The 17,983-nt window shown below is 36.7% G+C and overlaps 5 protein-coding genes across 12 annotated transcripts in view; 3 read left to right on the top strand and 2 right to left on the bottom strand.

The window, feature by feature from the left end:
• The window catches only part of LOC115448755 (regulatory-associated protein of mTOR), a 37,819-nt gene extending 34,293 nt beyond the window's left edge, over positions 1-3,526 (top strand). For all 7 annotated transcript variants that reach the window (XM_037437829.1, XM_037437833.1, XM_037437830.1 and 4 more), the window contains one exon: positions 52-3,526. The gene's annotated coding sequence lies outside the window, so the exon portion shown is untranslated. The remainder of the gene's footprint in view (positions 1-51) is intronic.
• An 883-nt stretch (positions 3,527-4,409) lies between these two features.
• Positions 4,410-5,226, bottom strand: LOC115448754 (EKC/KEOPS complex subunit Tprkb). Its single transcript, XM_030176307.2, has one exon. The coding sequence runs from the start codon at positions 4,962-4,964 to the stop codon at positions 4,431-4,433; it is 534 nt and encodes a 177-aa protein (XP_030032167.1). The 5' UTR covers positions 4,965-5,226; the 3' UTR covers positions 4,410-4,430.
• A 379-nt stretch (positions 5,227-5,605) lies between these two features.
• Positions 5,606-9,246, top strand: LOC115448752 (enoyl-CoA hydratase domain-containing protein 2, mitochondrial). The gene is made up of 3 exons (XM_030176305.2): positions 5,606-6,013; positions 7,139-7,474; positions 7,713-9,246. The coding sequence occupies exons 1-3, from the start codon at positions 5,722-5,724 to the stop codon at positions 7,976-7,978; spliced, it is 894 nt and encodes a 297-aa protein (XP_030032165.1). The 5' UTR covers positions 5,606-5,721; the 3' UTR covers positions 7,979-9,246.
• Positions 9,247-9,968: 722 nt separating this feature from the next.
• Positions 9,969-11,232, bottom strand: LOC115448753 (phosphomannomutase). The gene has a single exon (XM_030176306.2). It carries the CDS (start codon positions 10,793-10,795, stop codon positions 10,043-10,045), a length of 753 nt encoding a protein of 250 aa, XP_030032166.1. The 5' UTR covers positions 10,796-11,232; the 3' UTR covers positions 9,969-10,042.
• On the top strand, positions 10,876-16,370 carry LOC115448751 (N-sulphoglucosamine sulphohydrolase). 2 transcript variants are annotated; one of them, XM_030176303.2, is made up of 10 exons: positions 10,876-11,046; positions 11,457-11,586; positions 11,806-11,942; positions 12,235-12,391; positions 12,882-13,056; positions 13,229-13,292; positions 14,287-14,601; positions 14,683-14,855; positions 15,087-15,216; positions 15,351-16,370. In XM_030176303.2, exons 1-10 carry the CDS (start codon positions 10,947-10,949, stop codon positions 15,521-15,523), a joined length of 1,554 nt encoding a protein of 517 aa, XP_030032163.1. In that variant the 5' UTR covers positions 10,876-10,946; the 3' UTR covers positions 15,524-16,370. The 2 variants fall into 2 exon arrangements, with proteins under 2 accessions (XP_030032163.1, XP_030032164.1); XM_030176304.2 differs by lacking the exon at positions 10,876-11,046 and adding an exon at positions 11,365-11,384.
• Positions 16,371-17,983: the final 1,613 nt, after the last annotated feature.

The following is a 17,983-nucleotide window of genomic DNA, read 5'->3' as shown; positions in this document are numbered from 1 at the left end:
CAAAATGACTAGTACACGCAGTCAATAAAATGTATATGTGTTCTTTATCAGGTGAGCGGATGTGTGCGTGAAGAGTTGCGGGACGGCGCATGTACAGCACGGGGGAGGGGAGGAGCGTCACACGCGCGCGACACTGCCCTAAACAACTACACCCAGGTGTTTATCGAAATGTCACGTGTTCCGCGGTTCATACAGAAGTCGAGACAATATCTACATTATGTAGTCCTCTTGATTTTTTTGTATACCAAACTACGTATCCAAAGTTATGAAATAACCCGGGATATTTATAGATTAATTACAGATAATTAATAGGAAAATAATATTTATTAGGTACGGTATATGTACATGACGTCACCTTTCGATAAACACCCGTCAAGTCTATCGTATCGATAACTCGTATTGTTCGGTTCCAAACGGATGTATTTTACAAAATATGGTTATTTTTTTACACAACTCTGAAAATATTTATCGAAAATTATAATAATTGCCGCGCGCGTGTGTCGCTTGTAGTGAATTGTCGCGTGTAAGTTAGTTCGCATTTACCCGACGATGTGAAAGGACCGCGCACCCGCAAACTCAGTAGATTTAATGTCATTATGTTCCTTTAACGTTTTTTAGATATTATCCGACGGTGAGAGGTGGCTTTGGGCCGCGGTCGTGTGATACCGGGACCGTTATAGGAATGTCATTTTACATGAACGCGATTACACGTCTCTAGAACTTCAGTGTCGTATTATCACGTTCATATAAAATGTACTAGTTTTGTTACTTGCATGATCTCGTCACTGCCTTGACACTGCACGACCGTGTCGTCAGAGTGAAGTAGTTACTTTTCTATAGTCAACCTGTTAGTACGCCACTGCCATACTTGTGTTGCATTTTCAATTAAATACGACAAATGAGTCAGCTGTAGTGTGTAGTGTAAGTCGGTTTGCGGTCGCGCCGCGTCCTATGAATATTTGGTGCTACATACCGATATTGTAATGAATATATATTAATTTATTGTTATTTAATGTAATAAAGGCCGTGTGATCAGACAGGCGGCGTCTGTGGCAGCGCTGTCGTCCACCACAACGCTTCAAGTATTCCTTGGCTAGAAACGCATTGAATAATTTAGTCAAGCTAGTAAGAACTATAGCATACGCTTGGATTTATCGAAACAGCGTTAAAAGCGCTTCATGGCTAACAAAGTACTCGTCACATGCTTGCTTACGAAGGAAATATAATCGAGAATTGCTAAAGCGCTACTACAGGCGCCCGCCACGAAAACACACAAACGCTGTGTGGAGATCTGTTACTCTGAGAACACGGATCTACGCAGAGATCTATAAAACTAACCCAGGCTAAAGTCTAATTAGTCATATAACAATTTATATTTTATCGATAAGCAATATTTTCATTAGAAATTTTATTAAAATGTTGCCGATATCGAAAATACCGCGTGAAACGAATGATATTGTTTTATGACTCGGACAAAGATTAAGTCGAGGTCAGTTTCATAGATGTCGCTATTGGTAGTCACGTTCAAGCTAAACTCGGCGTGTAAGTGACGGTCACCATCTGCAGAAGTCAGCGACAAGAAGAATGCGAGGTACCGCAGTCAGTGACCGGCAGTTATTCGCAGAATATAGCCACGCGTGACTCCCGGCATAGATATAACATCATGTATATAACTTGTGATATATCGATATATTTATTTGCTATAAGGCGTCGTACAGCATCGTTGGCAGGAACGAGCGATGTCTCGCGATCAAAAATACTCGTACAATTTACTGATCGCGCGATATAGGACATTACGATCAATAAACGATTCCTGTGAGCGATTTACAATTAGAACGACGTGTTTTCATCACTTCAGTTGGCGGGCCGTAACGTAGTCATCTTGTATAACGACTGCCCACCCGCCAACATGTTGAAGTTTCAGAGCGTACATAACACCGCGAATTTATTTTAATCGTGTACAGATGGCGTCAGTACTTACGATCGGCTTGAAGTTAGCTACGAGCTTTATTGAAATAAACTACAGTTGCAGAGTTCGTAGTTTACTTCACACCGATCATAAAGATTGGTGGCTGTACACAACTAATAGTTACTTCACAAACCTAACGCTTTAATGTATTGTTTTCGTGTAAATATCGTTGTCTAGATAATTGCTAACGTATCAACGCAATAGTTAAAATTGTAGTCTATAAGGCGTATGAGTACCATTCAATAGTTAGGTTCTTTTTCTACGTTTTTGGCTTGTCGATGCGAGTTAGTTAATTATCGTATTTAAATTATTAGGTGATTGTTTTATAGGCGATGTTTATCGCACGCTGCGTTCACCGTTGATATAACACGTGATTTCTACATCACAATATTTAGCAATTAGAAATCAGTATCGCTCTTAAAGGGGACTTGTTTGAAATTTTCAATAGATTTTGATTGTTGTATGTGAAGTTATGTCTATATTGTTGATTTTATTTTTAATGTAAATCAATTATAATGTTATGTCTGAATGAAATGCGTTTGGAGCGACGTCTCATATCGACGGTGCACGCAGCGTGCCCGTGTTTTACTAAATATAATATGCGCTTGGAGTATGTCTCTTGGCGTACATTATATTTAGTAAACCACACCGTACCTTAGTGTACCGACCCAGTGGCAAATCGCAACGTTTCAGTCCAATTCCTACCTCTGTACATAATTAGTAGTTGTAGTCGTACTGCGTACGTGAACATTGTCCCGCCGCTGTTCGCTAGTGACGCGACTCGACGTCCGACGTGCGAGCGAAACCAGACGTAACGTCTCACCCGATAGTGTTCAACAGGTGCTACGCGATGTTAACTAAAATAATATTATATTTAGCGCCTCTACTTTACACCGCCGCCTTGTACTGTGTACATTGTTGTGGCTTGTTCATGCGCGATACTCGTTGCCGAAGAGTGGAACATGTGCATGAATGTCGCGGTTCCGCGCCTCACAGCGACAGCGAATATCGCGCACATTGGGACAGGCTGTAGTTGCTTGTACCGCTGAGTTGCGTGCTCCATACAAGTATTGTATGTAATTTTATAAATATTTGTTTTTATTTGTTCCAAGTGAAATGTTTTTGTGATTAGCGATTTACAGAAAGTTCCTAAGACTTAATAATATTAACTAGATGCCATTTTTAGTTTACAATAAGGATTTCGTTCGATAAGGTAACGTTTGTGTTCGTCTGTAATTATAGGTACGTAATGATAGAGGTGAGAACGGCAGCTGTAGGAAAATCGATACGGGACATTTATCGAGTCAGCGATGATCGTAATCGATATGATTCGTGAACAAATAACGGGGAAACTTAATCGGATATAACGAAATATAAATATTGATTCGTTGCCATACACTCGAGGATTTCTATTAGATAGTAAGTGATAGCGGGATTACCGCCGCGCGTTGCATTTGTCTGTGAATTGGATAATTTTCGCTTTTACATATTTGTGTAATTTGAATGTACATTTTACATAATAATAATTGTTGTTGTTAAAATAAAACATGATTCGAAGTCTTTGTTTCAATTACCCTTTTAAACAGCACTTTCTTTAATGGACTTGGACCTGCATCAAATAAAATTAAGACTGCCTTAAACTTCATCTAAATTAAACAATCAAGACCTCTTGATTGTTTAATTTAGATTTACTTCTATAGGGAAGTGGCTATTGCGGGCTCCCATCACAATTATGTGCATAATGTTCAAAACATTCTGTGGACCTATTGTGGACACATTGACTGAGAATTAGTTGATGATATATGTTAAAAAACAGTCTTGGTGGTACATTTATGACATTGTGTCTACATAGGCAGTTCCTCCATCGCTCTCACACAGTCTGTGCGTATCACATTTATAGACATTATCATTACAGCTGTTACTCCAATGTGATGATTTTTTATTAACAATCTTACAAATCTAATCTAAAAAATAAAGGTATATAAATCACATGTACAAACATTGTAGTCACATTTTAGGCTCATGAATCTAAGCATTGCAAAGAAATAAATAAGAAAAGAGCAACTAAAGATCTCTCCACCTGTGGCCATTAATTACAATTATATGGGTGCAGTATTGTGCCCAGAATGTGCTCACACTTTCATAGTAAAAACTGGCTATATGTTAAGTAAGAGCACATTAAAAGGTAGAAAAACCACTATTGGGCACCCAGTTTTGTTCGAGCTAAACTTGCATGTAGTTTTTAGTATTTGTGGCCCAAAATTGGCTGGGAAGATGTAACATTTTAGCAATTACATATAAATATAATGTCAAAGGAAGTTTTGGTGAAAATTACTTTAAACTGATTGTGATAAAATATACATAATTTCATGAACTTCTTTTTGAACAAAAGGCTTATGTAGTAAGAAATAGGAGAAAAAGTGATTCACAAATAAAACCATGAAAAATATAATACCTATATTTAATGTGAAACAAAATTCTTAGTTACCATTCTACTTACAATAACATCTAATAAATTTTCATCACTCTTCAGATTATTTAACTTATATACAGATTTAATCTCTTTCAAGTTTGTGAATTTACCGAGCTCATTGATGGGTCGCTGTTTACCTTCTATTTGAGGTAGTATTTCCTTGCTGTCATCCTTTTCGGCCGTCACTACAAAACATATTAACAAATCCTGGTCGGTCTCTATACCGAACTTACTAAGGCTCTGTGATATATTCTTGGTCAATGATAAATTGTATAAAATCTCAGCAAATACTGTCCGTGTCACCATGGAATTATATTTCCCTGACACTACCGCCTTATTAGCTGCTACTGCCACTTGAAACGGGTCCAAAATAAGACTTGGTTTTATAACCGCGCAGTTCCAAATGCCTTTCATAATATTATTTCTGATTTCTGAAACGTTTTGCACGTTCTCAAACAAGTACATCTTAAGTGAAGTCCTCGTGTCTGGATCCAAGCTACATGTGTACAGTTCTGGCTGCATTTTTGCTCGAAACTTAAAGCAATACAAATTTTACTTGGTAAGAATTTGAGGTTACTTTGTGCACAACGTTACCTTCTCGGGAGTAATAAGTTACAAAGTAAATAGTAATAGAGCAATAGAAATAATCTGTGTGGTTTTGTTTCAAATGATATATGTTTATTGTTATGACATGAAAATTTATATTCTGTATATACGAGTGTATATGAGTAAGTATTTTATCAATGATAGCAAATGACAAATCTGGGATGGTGACAACTGACAGTTTTTCACGATGACACTGATAACGTTACGTTCCTATATACGTTTCGCAAATTTAGGTTTTGAATACAATTAGCCACGATTTATAATTTCCATTTAATGAGTAAAATTAAATTGGGATAGAAATTATTACTTATCACTCTGGTGTTTGTGTAAACTAAAAATACTAACTAAGTACAGTAAATACGTGAACATTTTTGTAATTGAAAAAGATCACATAAAACTTCTGGCTGTAACAGTATAACACCTTAGTCGCCACCATAATAAAAAAATATTAATCTTATTAAAACATATTTACAAATGAAATGTTGCCGTATGCCAGAAGTTTTTAAGTTGCATATTGAATATCCAATAAAGACGATGTCAAATGGTGATGTTTATCATGTAGTGGCGATAAGATTACTTTGGGACAAGTAAAAATACTTCGCTCATTATAATGACATTTAATTTAAGTGATTTCAGATAACGTTGACTGAAGACTGAATAGTTACAATCCAACATGCTGGTGCAAAGATTTGATAAACTGCGTTCATTAACCAAAATCGTGAATAGTCGTACGCTTGCGACAAAAACTCAGCATCATACCGAAAATGTAGGACCGGTAGTGTTCGAGAGGCTTCTGGGGCCAGACCGCGGCATCGCTATATACGGCCTAAACAGTCCTAAAGACAGGAATGCGCTTGGGTTCGGCCTCCTGGACGCGATGAAAGAAGTCAACCAGATCATTCGAGAAGACACCAAATTGTCGGTCGTTATACTACACAGCTTGGTTCCCGGCATATTCTGCGCCGGTGAGCGTTCTAAAATTTTTAATTAATAGTTCATTACTATTGGAAATTATTGAATTAAATGCATATCATTAAACAAGCCCCTCATCAAAAATTATAATAAATTATGTAACATAAGAATATTCATTTAAAAATGAATTTTGTTTGCATTTTGCATAGAATGCACATTGACCTTTTGAAATATTTAACACAATAAGCTTCTTCATGGCGTAACTAAGTAGTTAGTCAGTAGTGCTGCAATACAAAGTATTGACCTCTGTTTAATAATTAACTAATAAATTATATTTTTTATTACCACATTTGAATATTAAAAGCTTTTCTGGTTGATTATTCTGTAATCAAATATATAATATTATTCTGAATACTTTTAATAATTCTGCATAAAGTTTGTATATGCCTCACAATAGGGTCACTCCTAATCACATCATGGGGAGGAATACACATGGCAGAAAGTGGGTGCACCTAGCTACACTTTTGGGATAATACCTTATCAGCAGCAGTGGACATCTAAAGACTAATTTATGAAACACCTGAAAATGTTTTTATGCACCCAATTTTACAGTAGTTTTAACAGAACAATATTTACTTGGAGATAAACAGAACTGCAACTTCTCAAGGTTAATATTAAAATGACTACATAATATATTACAGATGATAATAATAGATCTTGGCACTATATCTTTTATCAAAAACCAATTAGCCTATAAATGTATTTAATTTAAATATTTCCATAAATTTCTTAGGTAACAATATCAAGAAACACATAATAATTAATATCTGTAATTAGTATTTTTATGATTAGACAATAATCTTGTCTCATATCATAACTTAATATAAAATGTTTTGAAGTAAACTGATACATAGCAACAAGGTAAATCCTTGTTGATAAATGAGTATTACATTCGGCACTCAATGAATGTAATCATTGTCACTTACCATGTATGATGTGCAGACTATGATTGCTGTTAGCAAGTGGTAAAGTGTCAATCATTAAAATATAGAAGGTTACTTATTCATACATATGTTTGATGGGTTTGATTTTATCAACATAGCAATATTTCCAATTTAATAATATGCTCCATAATTTGACAAATAAGCAAATGTATTAAAATCAATGCTGAATTCTAGGGGCCAATCTAAAGGAGCGTTTCAAGATGTCAGATGATGAAGTGGCGAAGTTTGTTCGTGGTCTCAGAGGAACCTTCATCGAGATTGAAGACCTACCGATGCCTACTATCGCGGCTATAGAGGGTGTTGCTGTTGGCGGCGGCCTGGAGCTTGCGCTCGCGTGTGACATCAGGATAGCTGCGGAGACTGCAAAACTTGGACTGGTGGAGACTGGCAGAGGCCTTATACCCGGCGCAGGAGGCACGCAGAGACTCCCGAGGGCAGTGCACTTGCCGATCGCCAAAGAGTTGATTTATACCTCAAGGGTCGTCGGCGGGAAGGAGGCAAAAGAATTGGGTTTGTTTATTTTTTGTACAATAATATTATGCCTCAATTGTAGTGACCAGCATGCTCTATGGCCGATCTGAAGTCAGCCGTTATTCCGGTCTACCACACTCGTCGCTCGTTGCCCTTTGAAATCAATAATAAGCCATTGTCTCGTAATTTCAGAGCCGCCTAATTAAAGACTCTCAAAATATAGCTATTTAGTTACCTTGAAATGCATCATAAAAGTAACTGTACATTTTGTAACCAGGAATAGTAAACCATGTGGTGCCTCAGAACAGCGCTAACAATGCAGCGTTTGAGAAGGCGCTTACATTAGCGAGGGAGATCATCCCCAATGCGCCCATAGCATTGCGCTGCGCCAAACAAGCCATCAACGAGGGGATCCAGCTCAGCATCAAGGACGGTTACGAGGTCGAGCAGAAGTGTTACGAGATCAACATCCCCACCAAGGACAGACAGGAGGGCATGATCTCATTCATGGAGAAGAGGAAGCCGATTTACGAAGGGCATTAGATGTCTGCACTTGTTTATAGAGCTTACATGAGCTTTAAATGAAGTAATTTTGTAATAATTGTGTCAAACATATCAAGAAAATATTACAAGGGTATAATATCATAGCTATAATTAATGGTTATGAACTATATGAACAATGAATAGGGTACTTTCCTTATGCTATTTCTTTTATAATATTTTATACGCAATAGTAAATAGTATTCGATGAAGTACAAATATGGTTCATTTTCAAATGATAAAATGATGACCAAGAATAGGCGCGTTATGATAACATCTCGCTATCTCCCTCATATCGCCGCACAATAATGAAAATGACGTCATTGCTGCAATATTGCATTTCTTATTAGTTACTTGACATCTTTACCTCCAGCAGATTAGACATAGATTTGTGGAATTTTTAAAATTATATTTCACGATTCAGATTTAGGCAATAAATGGCCAAGTTTTATAATAATTGTTAACAAGATTCACCTTTATATTAATTCCAACATGTTAATAAATATTATATTATTGCATTACACAGCTATGATATTTGTTTGTAAGTTTACGTTTTTTTTGCATTTCTTAAACCTTTTTGAGGTATTTGGGTGGGGTATATTATTTTTACTGCTCATACATTCACAATGTTGTAACTAGTATCTATGCTAATACAAATCACAATGATGAAGCAAAATATGTCTCTACCAAAAACAAAATACTTTTATTTACCTATACTAATATAATACATATAATGTAATCTAAAAGCATTTATAAAATAAATATATACAAGTTTTATATCCTTAGTATGCAATATATGCACTATACATTTGAATATATTTTTTTAATTTACAACTTCACAATTCATGGGCGAAGCCCATGTTCAGCAGTGGATATCCTGCGGCTGATGATAATGATACAATCTAGAGTATCCCCTTATAAACTTCAAATACTAAGTATTCTCATTCAAAAGCGTTTAATATTTTGAATTGGTGGATGACTTTACATGTTTTTGATACTATTTTATTTGTTAATTTTAAATTGCATTCATTACATTTGTCAGAAATACTAGTTTTATCAGATGGTATGTTGATACCATCTAATTGTGAATAACATCAAGGAGAGACTAATGTGTGCTTTGTTACATTTATGACTGTTTTACTTCCATTATATGATATTCTTATACACCAATTATTATTTTGATATATATATTTTTATTATTTGATAATTTTCCTACGATGTATTCAATGAAACTGTTTGTGGTATGTTAATAAACGATTTTGTTAAAATGACTAGAATTTTCATATTCCATGAAACATTTTTTCATAGTATTTTTATGTATTTTCACTTTATGTTTTTCAACAACAGTTTAAGCCCTTATGAATTCCAGTTATCTTTATCTAAAAAAGCTTTATTGTTGAAACACCAAATCTTGGATATTAATTAAATCAGTCACTGTTTATAATATTGTCTGTATCTTCATAAAATTGTTGTAGGTTTGAGAACAGAATTTGATTCTAGACACATTTTCTTGGATTTTATCAGCTGTTGTCTGTTGTACTTATTTCATAAAATATAAAGCATACAGGAATAATTTGTGCAGTAATTATTTCATTGTCTTAAAAACTGCAGTTGTCTCAACCAAAGTAGTTAGTTACATTGAATCAAGTTATATTATTATGTTTGCCTTTTCTGATTACTAATATATTTTATGTAGAACAGGATATTAATACCCAATGACTACATTTTTAAGCATAAAATGCTATGAATGTGATTTACTAAGCAGATTTAATATTTATGTGATTATGTATTTGTTAAGAAACTGTTTTATATGGAAATTTGTTAGTTATAAGAACATTTTGCAGAGAGAGCTGTGAGTTAAAGTTTGTATGTAATGATGTAATCCAATAACATGGGTTATGCAATGTTTCTGTTTGTTCAATGATTGTAGACCATGCTTTATCAACAATCCTTATCAACAGCTAATTGAAAGAGGCAATAACAAAGTCTACAATTTTAGCAATAAAAAAAATTATAATCTCCATAATGTAATAAAATAAAATTATATATCACATTTCTTATAACACATTATTCAATATTGAGGCACTTCTGAAGCTTTTCTTTGGTATCATCTGGTGAGGTCACTCTGTGTCCGATTGTCCGGGAGTCATTGTAGATTTCATAGTCATTACCTCCAGGGTCTGTCTTATCTCCAAAAAAGTGGATTTCTTCGAAATTCTCATGAGCAATATGGTTTAAGCAGAATGTCTTGTCCCAGCCCGTGGGGAACACGTCCACACTAATTTGTCCACCGAGAGCAAATGTCAAGCCAGAGTCTGAGAACTCCTTCTGGAGAGCATCTACAAACTTCTGCCTGATATGGTGCTGCTTGTCATACTCAGAGAACTGATCCCTCTCTGCCTGGCTGCAGGAGCGGCCCACAGGACAGATGTTAATCATGCTGGAGCGGAACTCTATGAAGTTACCTCTTTTCGCCGGCAGCTCAATCTTGGACATGTAGCCTAGTGCGAAATTAATCACTTTCTGCAGGGTCTGCTCTCCAAGATGACCGACGATGTTGCCAGAGCTGATCATTTTGCCAGCCCTATACTGCACCAGGCCATTTTCGCAAAATACGTAATCGAACTTGGCTGCTACATCTTCTCCACTCATCTGTTCTGCAATTTTGACGTAGTCGGAGCCGCTGACGAGGCCCACGGTCACGCGAGACTTCACCTTATCCAGCAAAAAGGATTTTAGCTCTTCTGTAATCACTTGCCGCGGTTTAGTCAGTGTTCCGTCTACATCGAACAGGTACAAAACAGTTTTCCTCGAAACCATTGTGCAAGGTCACGTTTTACAATCGAAATGCAGGTGTAATTTGAATTTTGGTGGCAAAGTGGAGCCGGTCGATAAGTAGGGCGCCGGCAGAGGCCGCGAATTGCCAACACTTCACTTCGACACGTCAAACGAGTGCCGTGTTATCGCAGGGATGGCGCGCGCTACCGGTCTCGTGTACGCGCTTCTCGTGTGTTTGTTTATAACTGAAACTGTTCTATCTGATAATACTCGAAATGTCCTCATATTATTGGGTGAGTAATGCTAAAATATAGTGTAATATCTTTCATGATTGCACCAATTTAAGTTCGTACTTCGTGATTCACGATACCATTTTGACAGATACAGTTCGTTCAACTTAATTTGTTATTCTTCATAAAAAGCAATAAAATTCCACAGTATCCAATAATTTCTAAATTTTTCGTAAACATCGCAATAACGATGATGCAAAAAGAAAGGACACAATATTGTTTCACTGAAATGAGGATAATCTTATTTTTTTTGTATTTTACTTGCGAGCACCGTTCCGTTTTACGTTTGAGGAAAATTTTGATCCAATTTAATTTTCTTACCCGATTTCGGTGAATTGAGGGTATTGTTTTTTTTTATAAACCGTTATGTTTTATAACTTCCTTATAAGTAAACCTGTTTGCTTTCATTTCAGCTGATGATGGGGGCTTCGAGATTGGTGCATATATGAACAAAATATGCCAGACACCGAACATAGATGCGTTGGCAAGCCAAAGTTTAATATTCAATAATGCATTTACATCAGTCAGCAGTTGTTCCCCGAGGTATGAATATATAGAAAAAAATATTCTTCAGATCATTAAATTATTGACTGTATGTCTCATTAGCATATAAAGGTACTAGTTGGGTTCGATTCCTGGAATGCGTAAAATAATATTGTCATATTTTTAACAGAATTAGTAGAGTATTTAACATTGTAAATAGCAATGGGCTCCTCTCCTATTACATGGAATTACTGTTTATCTCATCTTTATCTTTCACAGCCGCGCGGCGTTGCTCACTGGCACTCCAAGCCATCAGAACGGAATGTACGGGCTGCACCAGGGGGTACATCATTTCAACTCCTTCGATAACGTCACCAGCCTGCCAAACCTGCTACGTGAGCATGGTATTAAAACCGGTACGTCAAAACGTCGTAACTTGTGTCTACTAACATCACAAAGAGTAGGTGATTGACAAACAATGGCTTGGTGTAAAGGTATCGCAAGCGGGCATGCTAGATGATTCAAGCTTTTTCAAGTTAACCCTAGAAATGCAATGAGCTGCCCCGGAATAACGTTATCATCGATATACCCTATATATAGCAAAGTACCTTTGACACAACTCATACTGGAATTAAAGCGTGAACTCAGGAGTCAGGATTATGTACGCGATTGTCGCTCATAAAAACAGACGTTAATCGACTTCCTCAGGTATAATCGGCAAGAAGCACGTGGGTCCGGCGAGCGTGTACCGGTTCGACTACGAACAGACAGAGGAGAACAACCACATCAACCAGGTGGGGCGCAACATCACGCACATCAAGCTGCTCGTCAGGGAGTTTCTGCACTCCGCCAACCAGGAGAAACAGTATGCGGGATTTTATACTTATTTTTTTTTTAATTAGCAATTACGTAGTATTCTGTGACGTACCTTTTAATAGACGGGCCCTGTATCAGATATTCTTGAGGGTCCTTTAGAGCAAAGCAAACTTATGGGCTAAGTTTAATGCAGGCATGGGTCAAAAGGGGCCTCTGGAGCTTGGGGGCCCCGATTACTGATACGGCTATTAACGCGATAGCTACGCACTTGGTATTGTTACTAACGTCGCCTTTTATCATTTATGTATCTACTGCTATATTTGATAAAGGGTCAAAATTTGATAGAAAAGACATTAGAACTTGATGTCGCTGGTAAGAACTAAGAAAGTTAAAATCTGAAGCTGGTCAATTCCAAGTTCTATAGGGCTCTTTTGAGTACTATAAACATATTTGTAATAGATTTTAGAAGCGCCGTTTATCTGACGACATTCATACATTGTCAAGTTTTTTGTCCAAGCGAACTGATTGTAATTTGCCAGACCGTTCTTCCTTTACGTGGCGTTCCACGACCCGCACCGCTGCGGCCACAGCGAGCCGCAGTACGGGCCGTTCTGCGAGCGGTTCGGCTCCGGCGAGGAGGGCATGGGCGTCATCCCAGACTGGCAGCCCTGGTACTACCAGTGGGATGAGGTGCAGCTGCCATATCACATTCAGGTATTCCCATTAGAATACGGGGGTAAACTGTATTAGTATTGAATATCGAAGCCATTTTTAGAGAAGATATTTTGAAACGAAATTTTGAAGGAATTTGTCCTTAATTGTCATATTATTTTATGTATTTCAATCGTCAAATATTTTATATACCTGCCTATTGTTACTTTTCCAGGACACTGAGGCGGCTAGGAGAGACATCGCGGCGCAGTACACCACCATGTCACGACTCGATCAGGGTGATTAATTTATTGTTTGTAATTTTTTTCGTTAACCATGGATTTAATATATGGGGTAAGTGTGTGCGAGTAAATTCAGAATCAGGAAGAGTAAAGAAGAAAAAGTCCAAAGTTCAGTCCACGATAGGTTTTAATACACACACTACACAATTAACATAAAACACATAAGATAGAAGGAGAGAGAGCAGAAAGTCCAGATAGCGACAGATAGTTTACAGCGCGAAACAGAAAGAATACTTAGTTTTATTACAAAGCGATAGACTTAGCGAATATAAGCTAGCAGTAAAGCGACACAGGTTTATTGTCTAGTGATAGCGGTACGACTGTTCGGCGACTGTTGTGCGTGTGCGCATACAGCGGTCAACGAAGGACGGACCCAAATTGACGTCATGCGCCAGGTAGCCGATGCGAACAATTGTCTCTTATCGCATTAACTATAAAAAACTAGGTCGGGTTATATATATAAAATCTTATTTTAAATATTAATTTTATTTGTCTGTATGTTGATGTTAAATTTTGATTTTTTTTTTATTATAAATTTGTAAATAGTCTTTATGTGTCTTTTTGTGTTATACATTAGTGTTCTCCCTGTGTGTAGTAAGTGGTGACATAAGTCACCTACAAATACATACCTCAGATATTAAAGAGTTGGATCAAAATAATAATAATATTCACTGTTTTCCTCCACCTGTAACGTAAGCGATAATTCACGATTTGTATAACTATAAATAAGTCAGAGGTGTGTGCCCTTGGGTTTTTAATCTGCGGATATAGGTGTCGGCACTCCTTTCTACTCTCAGTTGGCTGTCGACGCTACATCTAAGCTGCAAGTACATTTAGAAAATAAGGAGGAGTTCTAAATCCTGTAGTTAAATACTTCAATTGTACGTAGACGTGTATGTCGACCTGGACTGACGCATTCCAGCTTCGAATTAGTTTTTTGAATGTCGAAACTATCTAAGCTAATCATCACGTCATCTGATTTATCTTCCAGGAGTGGCTCTAGTACTCAAAGAGCTCGAAGCTGCAGGTCATTTGGACGACACTCTGGTCATCTACACGTCAGACAACGGTATCCCGTTTCCATCCGGACGGACCAACTTCTACGATCCAGGGTTGAGAGAACCTCTCATCGTGCGGTCTCCGCTACCCACCGCGCGAAGGAACCAGGCCTCCGGGGCCATGGTCAGCCTGCTGGACCTCATGCCCACTGTGCTGGACTGGTTCGGTATAAAGCAAGAAGAAGTTGAGAGTAATGATGTATGGGACAGCGATAAACCGAAAAGCTTCTTACCGGTGTTGGAAAAAGGTGGGTTTTAGAAACGTTTGCGAAGTAATTTTTATAAGTAAACTATTTTTTTATAATAATGTGTTTCGATTCTATTTTCAGAGCCGCCGTATTCTGACAGCGAGGCGGTGTTCGCGTCTCAGACGCATCACGAGATCACGATGTACTACCCGATGCGGGCGGTGCGCACGCGCCGGTACAAACTCATACACAACCTCAACTACGGCATGCCCTTCCCCATTGACCAGGATCTATATGTGTCACCCACCTTCCAGGTAATCGGCTCGATACTGATAAAATATGTATAATCAGATTAGTACCTAATAGATTTAATTTCCTGTTATTTACGATGTTTATCTACGGCTATGTCCGCATGTTTCTATACCTACTCAAACTTATTACCTACTTTCTGTAATCTATAGGTACCTATTATTTATGTTTATTGAAATATGTGAATGAAAGCTGCAACAAAATTCATTAAATTTTTAATCTATGTATGTATGCAGGACATCCTGAACCGCACGCGTAGCAAGCAGCCGCTGCCGTGGTACAAGACGCTGAAGCAGTACTACTACCGGCCGCAGTGGGAGCTGTATGACATGCGCGCCGACCCCGCCGAGACCAACAACCTTCACGGTATGTACTATTCAGTGGCGGCCTTGGGGGGAGGGAAGGACCTCTTGCTTTACAAGTGGTCCCGCATTTACATTTGCCTTGCGAGGTGGGTTGGTTATAGAAACTTTTTTATTATCGAAGTTGTGATGTTCCAGGCAAGCCGAAGCTGGAGTCGGTGGAGGCTGAGCTCCGGTCGCGGCTGCTGCGCTGGCAGCGAGACTCGCGCGACCCGTGGCTGTGCTCGCCCGACGCCGTGCTGGAGCGCGGCGAGCACAGCGCCGTGTGCCGCTCCCTGCACGCGCCCCTGCACCACTACCGCCCGCACTGAACCGCCACGGCCAGGGGAGGGTCCGACTATAGATGCACAGGCTACTTATGTTCTACTTCAAATTTTTAAAGCCACTAAAATTATCGATTTTCTGATTACAAATATATGATTTTTAGGCCCCAGGGAACAGCAACCTTTGAAAAAGCTATGCCCATGCACTACGACCACTGGCGTCCTCACATGAGACCGCTTTGAAGTTTAGCGGCAAATCTCAAACTTTGATTCAAGAAAGTAGAGGTTGGGTCATAGCGGTCATTTCATATTGGCATTCCTAATAATCCAGGGGACAGCTATCTCCCCTGCCCTCCCCCCTGGCTACGAATATGCGTCCTCACAATTTCCTAGCACGCTTCATGGACGCAGCATTCTTTTATCCAGTGCTGTTTTCATTTAAGTATTTGTTTTATTAAGGAACGACAGGCTCTCTAGAACGTAATCGTGATCTCGTAAATTTACATCACTAAGATCGTATTGAAAGTTTCATTTACGCATTAAACATTATATAAGTAATGAAATTTTCTTTTAAAAATTATTTATTTATGAATTACAAATTAATCGAATATCACAAGATAAAATTACAAATCTGATTATGTTGACCGTCAGTCAACCAGGTTCGTCTACAACACATTACTGTAAGTAGACGGATGAATTCTTTGTTAGTTTTGGTTTTAATACGTAAATAAATAAGTAAGTACTTACTCTACAATATACCTATTGCCAAACCGCTTATGCCCACTTGTTTTTGGTACTTTCTTAAAGGTTACGTCATCAAAGAGATGTACTTATTTATAATTTAACTAAAAATGTAGCAACAGTACAGTCAGCCTCAAAAGTGGCTGATCAAATTCGAAACTTGTAAACGCTTCTACATATTACCGTCAATGGAAATATTCCTTTTTATTTATGAGCTATAAAGTAACGGAATAACATTTTTATGTTGACGCAGATAAAAGGTTAAAACAACGGACGAAATGTAATAGTTGACATTTTGAATTTGTTCAGCTTCTTTTATGGCTGACTGTACATAACCAAGTAAATTCACTCATACTTTTAGGAGTAAATTATAATTTGTAAAACCTTAGCTGTCGAAATGTTTGCTTTCCTCGGAAACAAGCTTGCTTAGGCCTTATCAGATTTAAAATCTGCGAGGTAGGTAAAGATAATTATAGGTACTAGGTAAGCTTTTTGCTAATCTAAGAAAACTATTTTATTTATTTGGGAAATATTCAATATTTTTATTCTTATAGGTTAGTTTTTTTTACAAGACATATCATAAAGTTATTAAGTATTTAAATCAAATTAATAAGTAAACAGTAATTACAGTAGATTGGTAAATGTTACTAATAACAATAAATATAAATACTTTGATTGAATAAAAAATATTTCGAATATTTTCATGTTATGGATATAAAAGAAGAGAACAAAAAATAAGACTTCGTAATAATAATAGAGATAATTAATAAAGTTAATTATGTCTAGAACTTTCTTCAGTTTTATTTTATAAAGTTATTAGATTTAATTGTTAAAGAACAACAAAAATAAATTAATTGAAAAATATAAATTCATACATAAATTTCATATAATATCTATTTATAGCGTCTATCATGATTCTCCATTTATTTATTTCAAAATACGTTTTAATATTAAGTAAGGATATTTATAAAAGGTTTAAAAATTTAAAATTACGAACATATTAACGTATTCTTTAACATCTGTGATGGATATAAAAAGTTAATTTAAATTTAAGGAAAAAATATTAATGTTTTGATATCTTTGATTGGCGCCGTCAAGATTATTTTTATATACTATAGTACGTACTACATAACAATTTTTTTTCTAATAAAAATCGTACGTGTATTTGTATATTATGCTAAACCATAATATACAACCGGTACCCACGGATATCTTGATTCTTGCCGCATCTCTATAGGGTAGTTTTATATATAATTTTAGAACGTTACTGAAATTCAGAGATTACTGCAACTATCGAAGCGAATTATAATAAAAGTTGTTGTGTGTCTAAATGTTTATAAAATTCTAAGGATTTTTATTATCATAAATTAAAGGAATGGTGTTGACAGAGCAAGAACAACACTATCGTAGATTTAAATTAGCATCAACATTGATAAAGAAACTCGTTATTTTGTCAATTTACTTTTCGGAAGAATTAAGCTACAAGTTAGTAAGATATTTTTATTGTAGGTATAGGTAAAGAATATAGGTCTGGAAGTTTTGTTCTTGCACAACACTAAACACTCATTCTTGTTGACTAATTAAAGATTTTTATCTATGAATTGTTTTTCCAACTTACTTATAGATCTAATTACCATAATTATAATAATTTTCAGATAATGTAAGTGCAAACGTTAATATTGAAAATATATTTTATTCGCTTTCATTTAGTTTTATTATTCCACTAAAATACCTACACTTCCCGCCATAATTTTGACGACTCAGTCT

Source organism: Manduca sexta, chromosome 12, assembly GCF_014839805.1.
Source record: "Manduca sexta isolate Smith_Timp_Sample1 chromosome 12, JHU_Msex_v1.0, whole genome shotgun sequence".
Taxonomy (NCBI): Eukaryota; Metazoa; Arthropoda; class Insecta; order Lepidoptera; family Sphingidae; genus Manduca; species Manduca sexta.
Note: the sequence above shows the minus strand (reverse complement) of the source record. Positions and strands in the feature narration are given on the sequence as shown.

Bases quoted from the DNA above. Each gene is read 5' to 3' on its own strand.
- LOC115448754 (XM_030176307.2), bottom strand. From the start codon at position 4,964: ATGCAGCCAGAACTGTACACATGTAGCTTGGATCCAGACACGAGGACT.
- LOC115448752 (XM_030176305.2), top strand. From the start codon at position 5,722: ATGCTGGTGCAAAGATTTGATAAACTGCGTTCATTAACCAAAATCGTG. The intron at 6,014-7,138 runs GTGAGCGTTCTA...GCTGAATTCTAG, and splicing joins TCCCGGCATATTCTGCGCCG to GGGCCAATCTAAAGGAGCGT. The intron at 7,475-7,712 runs GTTTGTTTATTT...TTTTGTAACCAG, and splicing joins GAAGGAGGCAAAAGAATTGG to GAATAGTAAACCATGTGGTG.
- LOC115448753 (XM_030176306.2), bottom strand. From the start codon at position 10,795: ATGGTTTCGAGGAAAACTGTTTTGTACCTGTTCGATGTAGACGGAACA.
- LOC115448751 (XM_030176303.2), top strand. From the start codon at position 10,947: ATGGCGCGCGCTACCGGTCTCGTGTACGCGCTTCTCGTGTGTTTGTTT. The intron at 12,392-12,881 runs GTATGCGGGATT...GTAATTTGCCAG, and splicing joins TCCGCCAACCAGGAGAAACA to ACCGTTCTTCCTTTACGTGG. The intron at 13,293-14,286 runs GTGATTAATTTA...TTTATCTTCCAG, and splicing joins CATGTCACGACTCGATCAGG to GAGTGGCTCTAGTACTCAAA.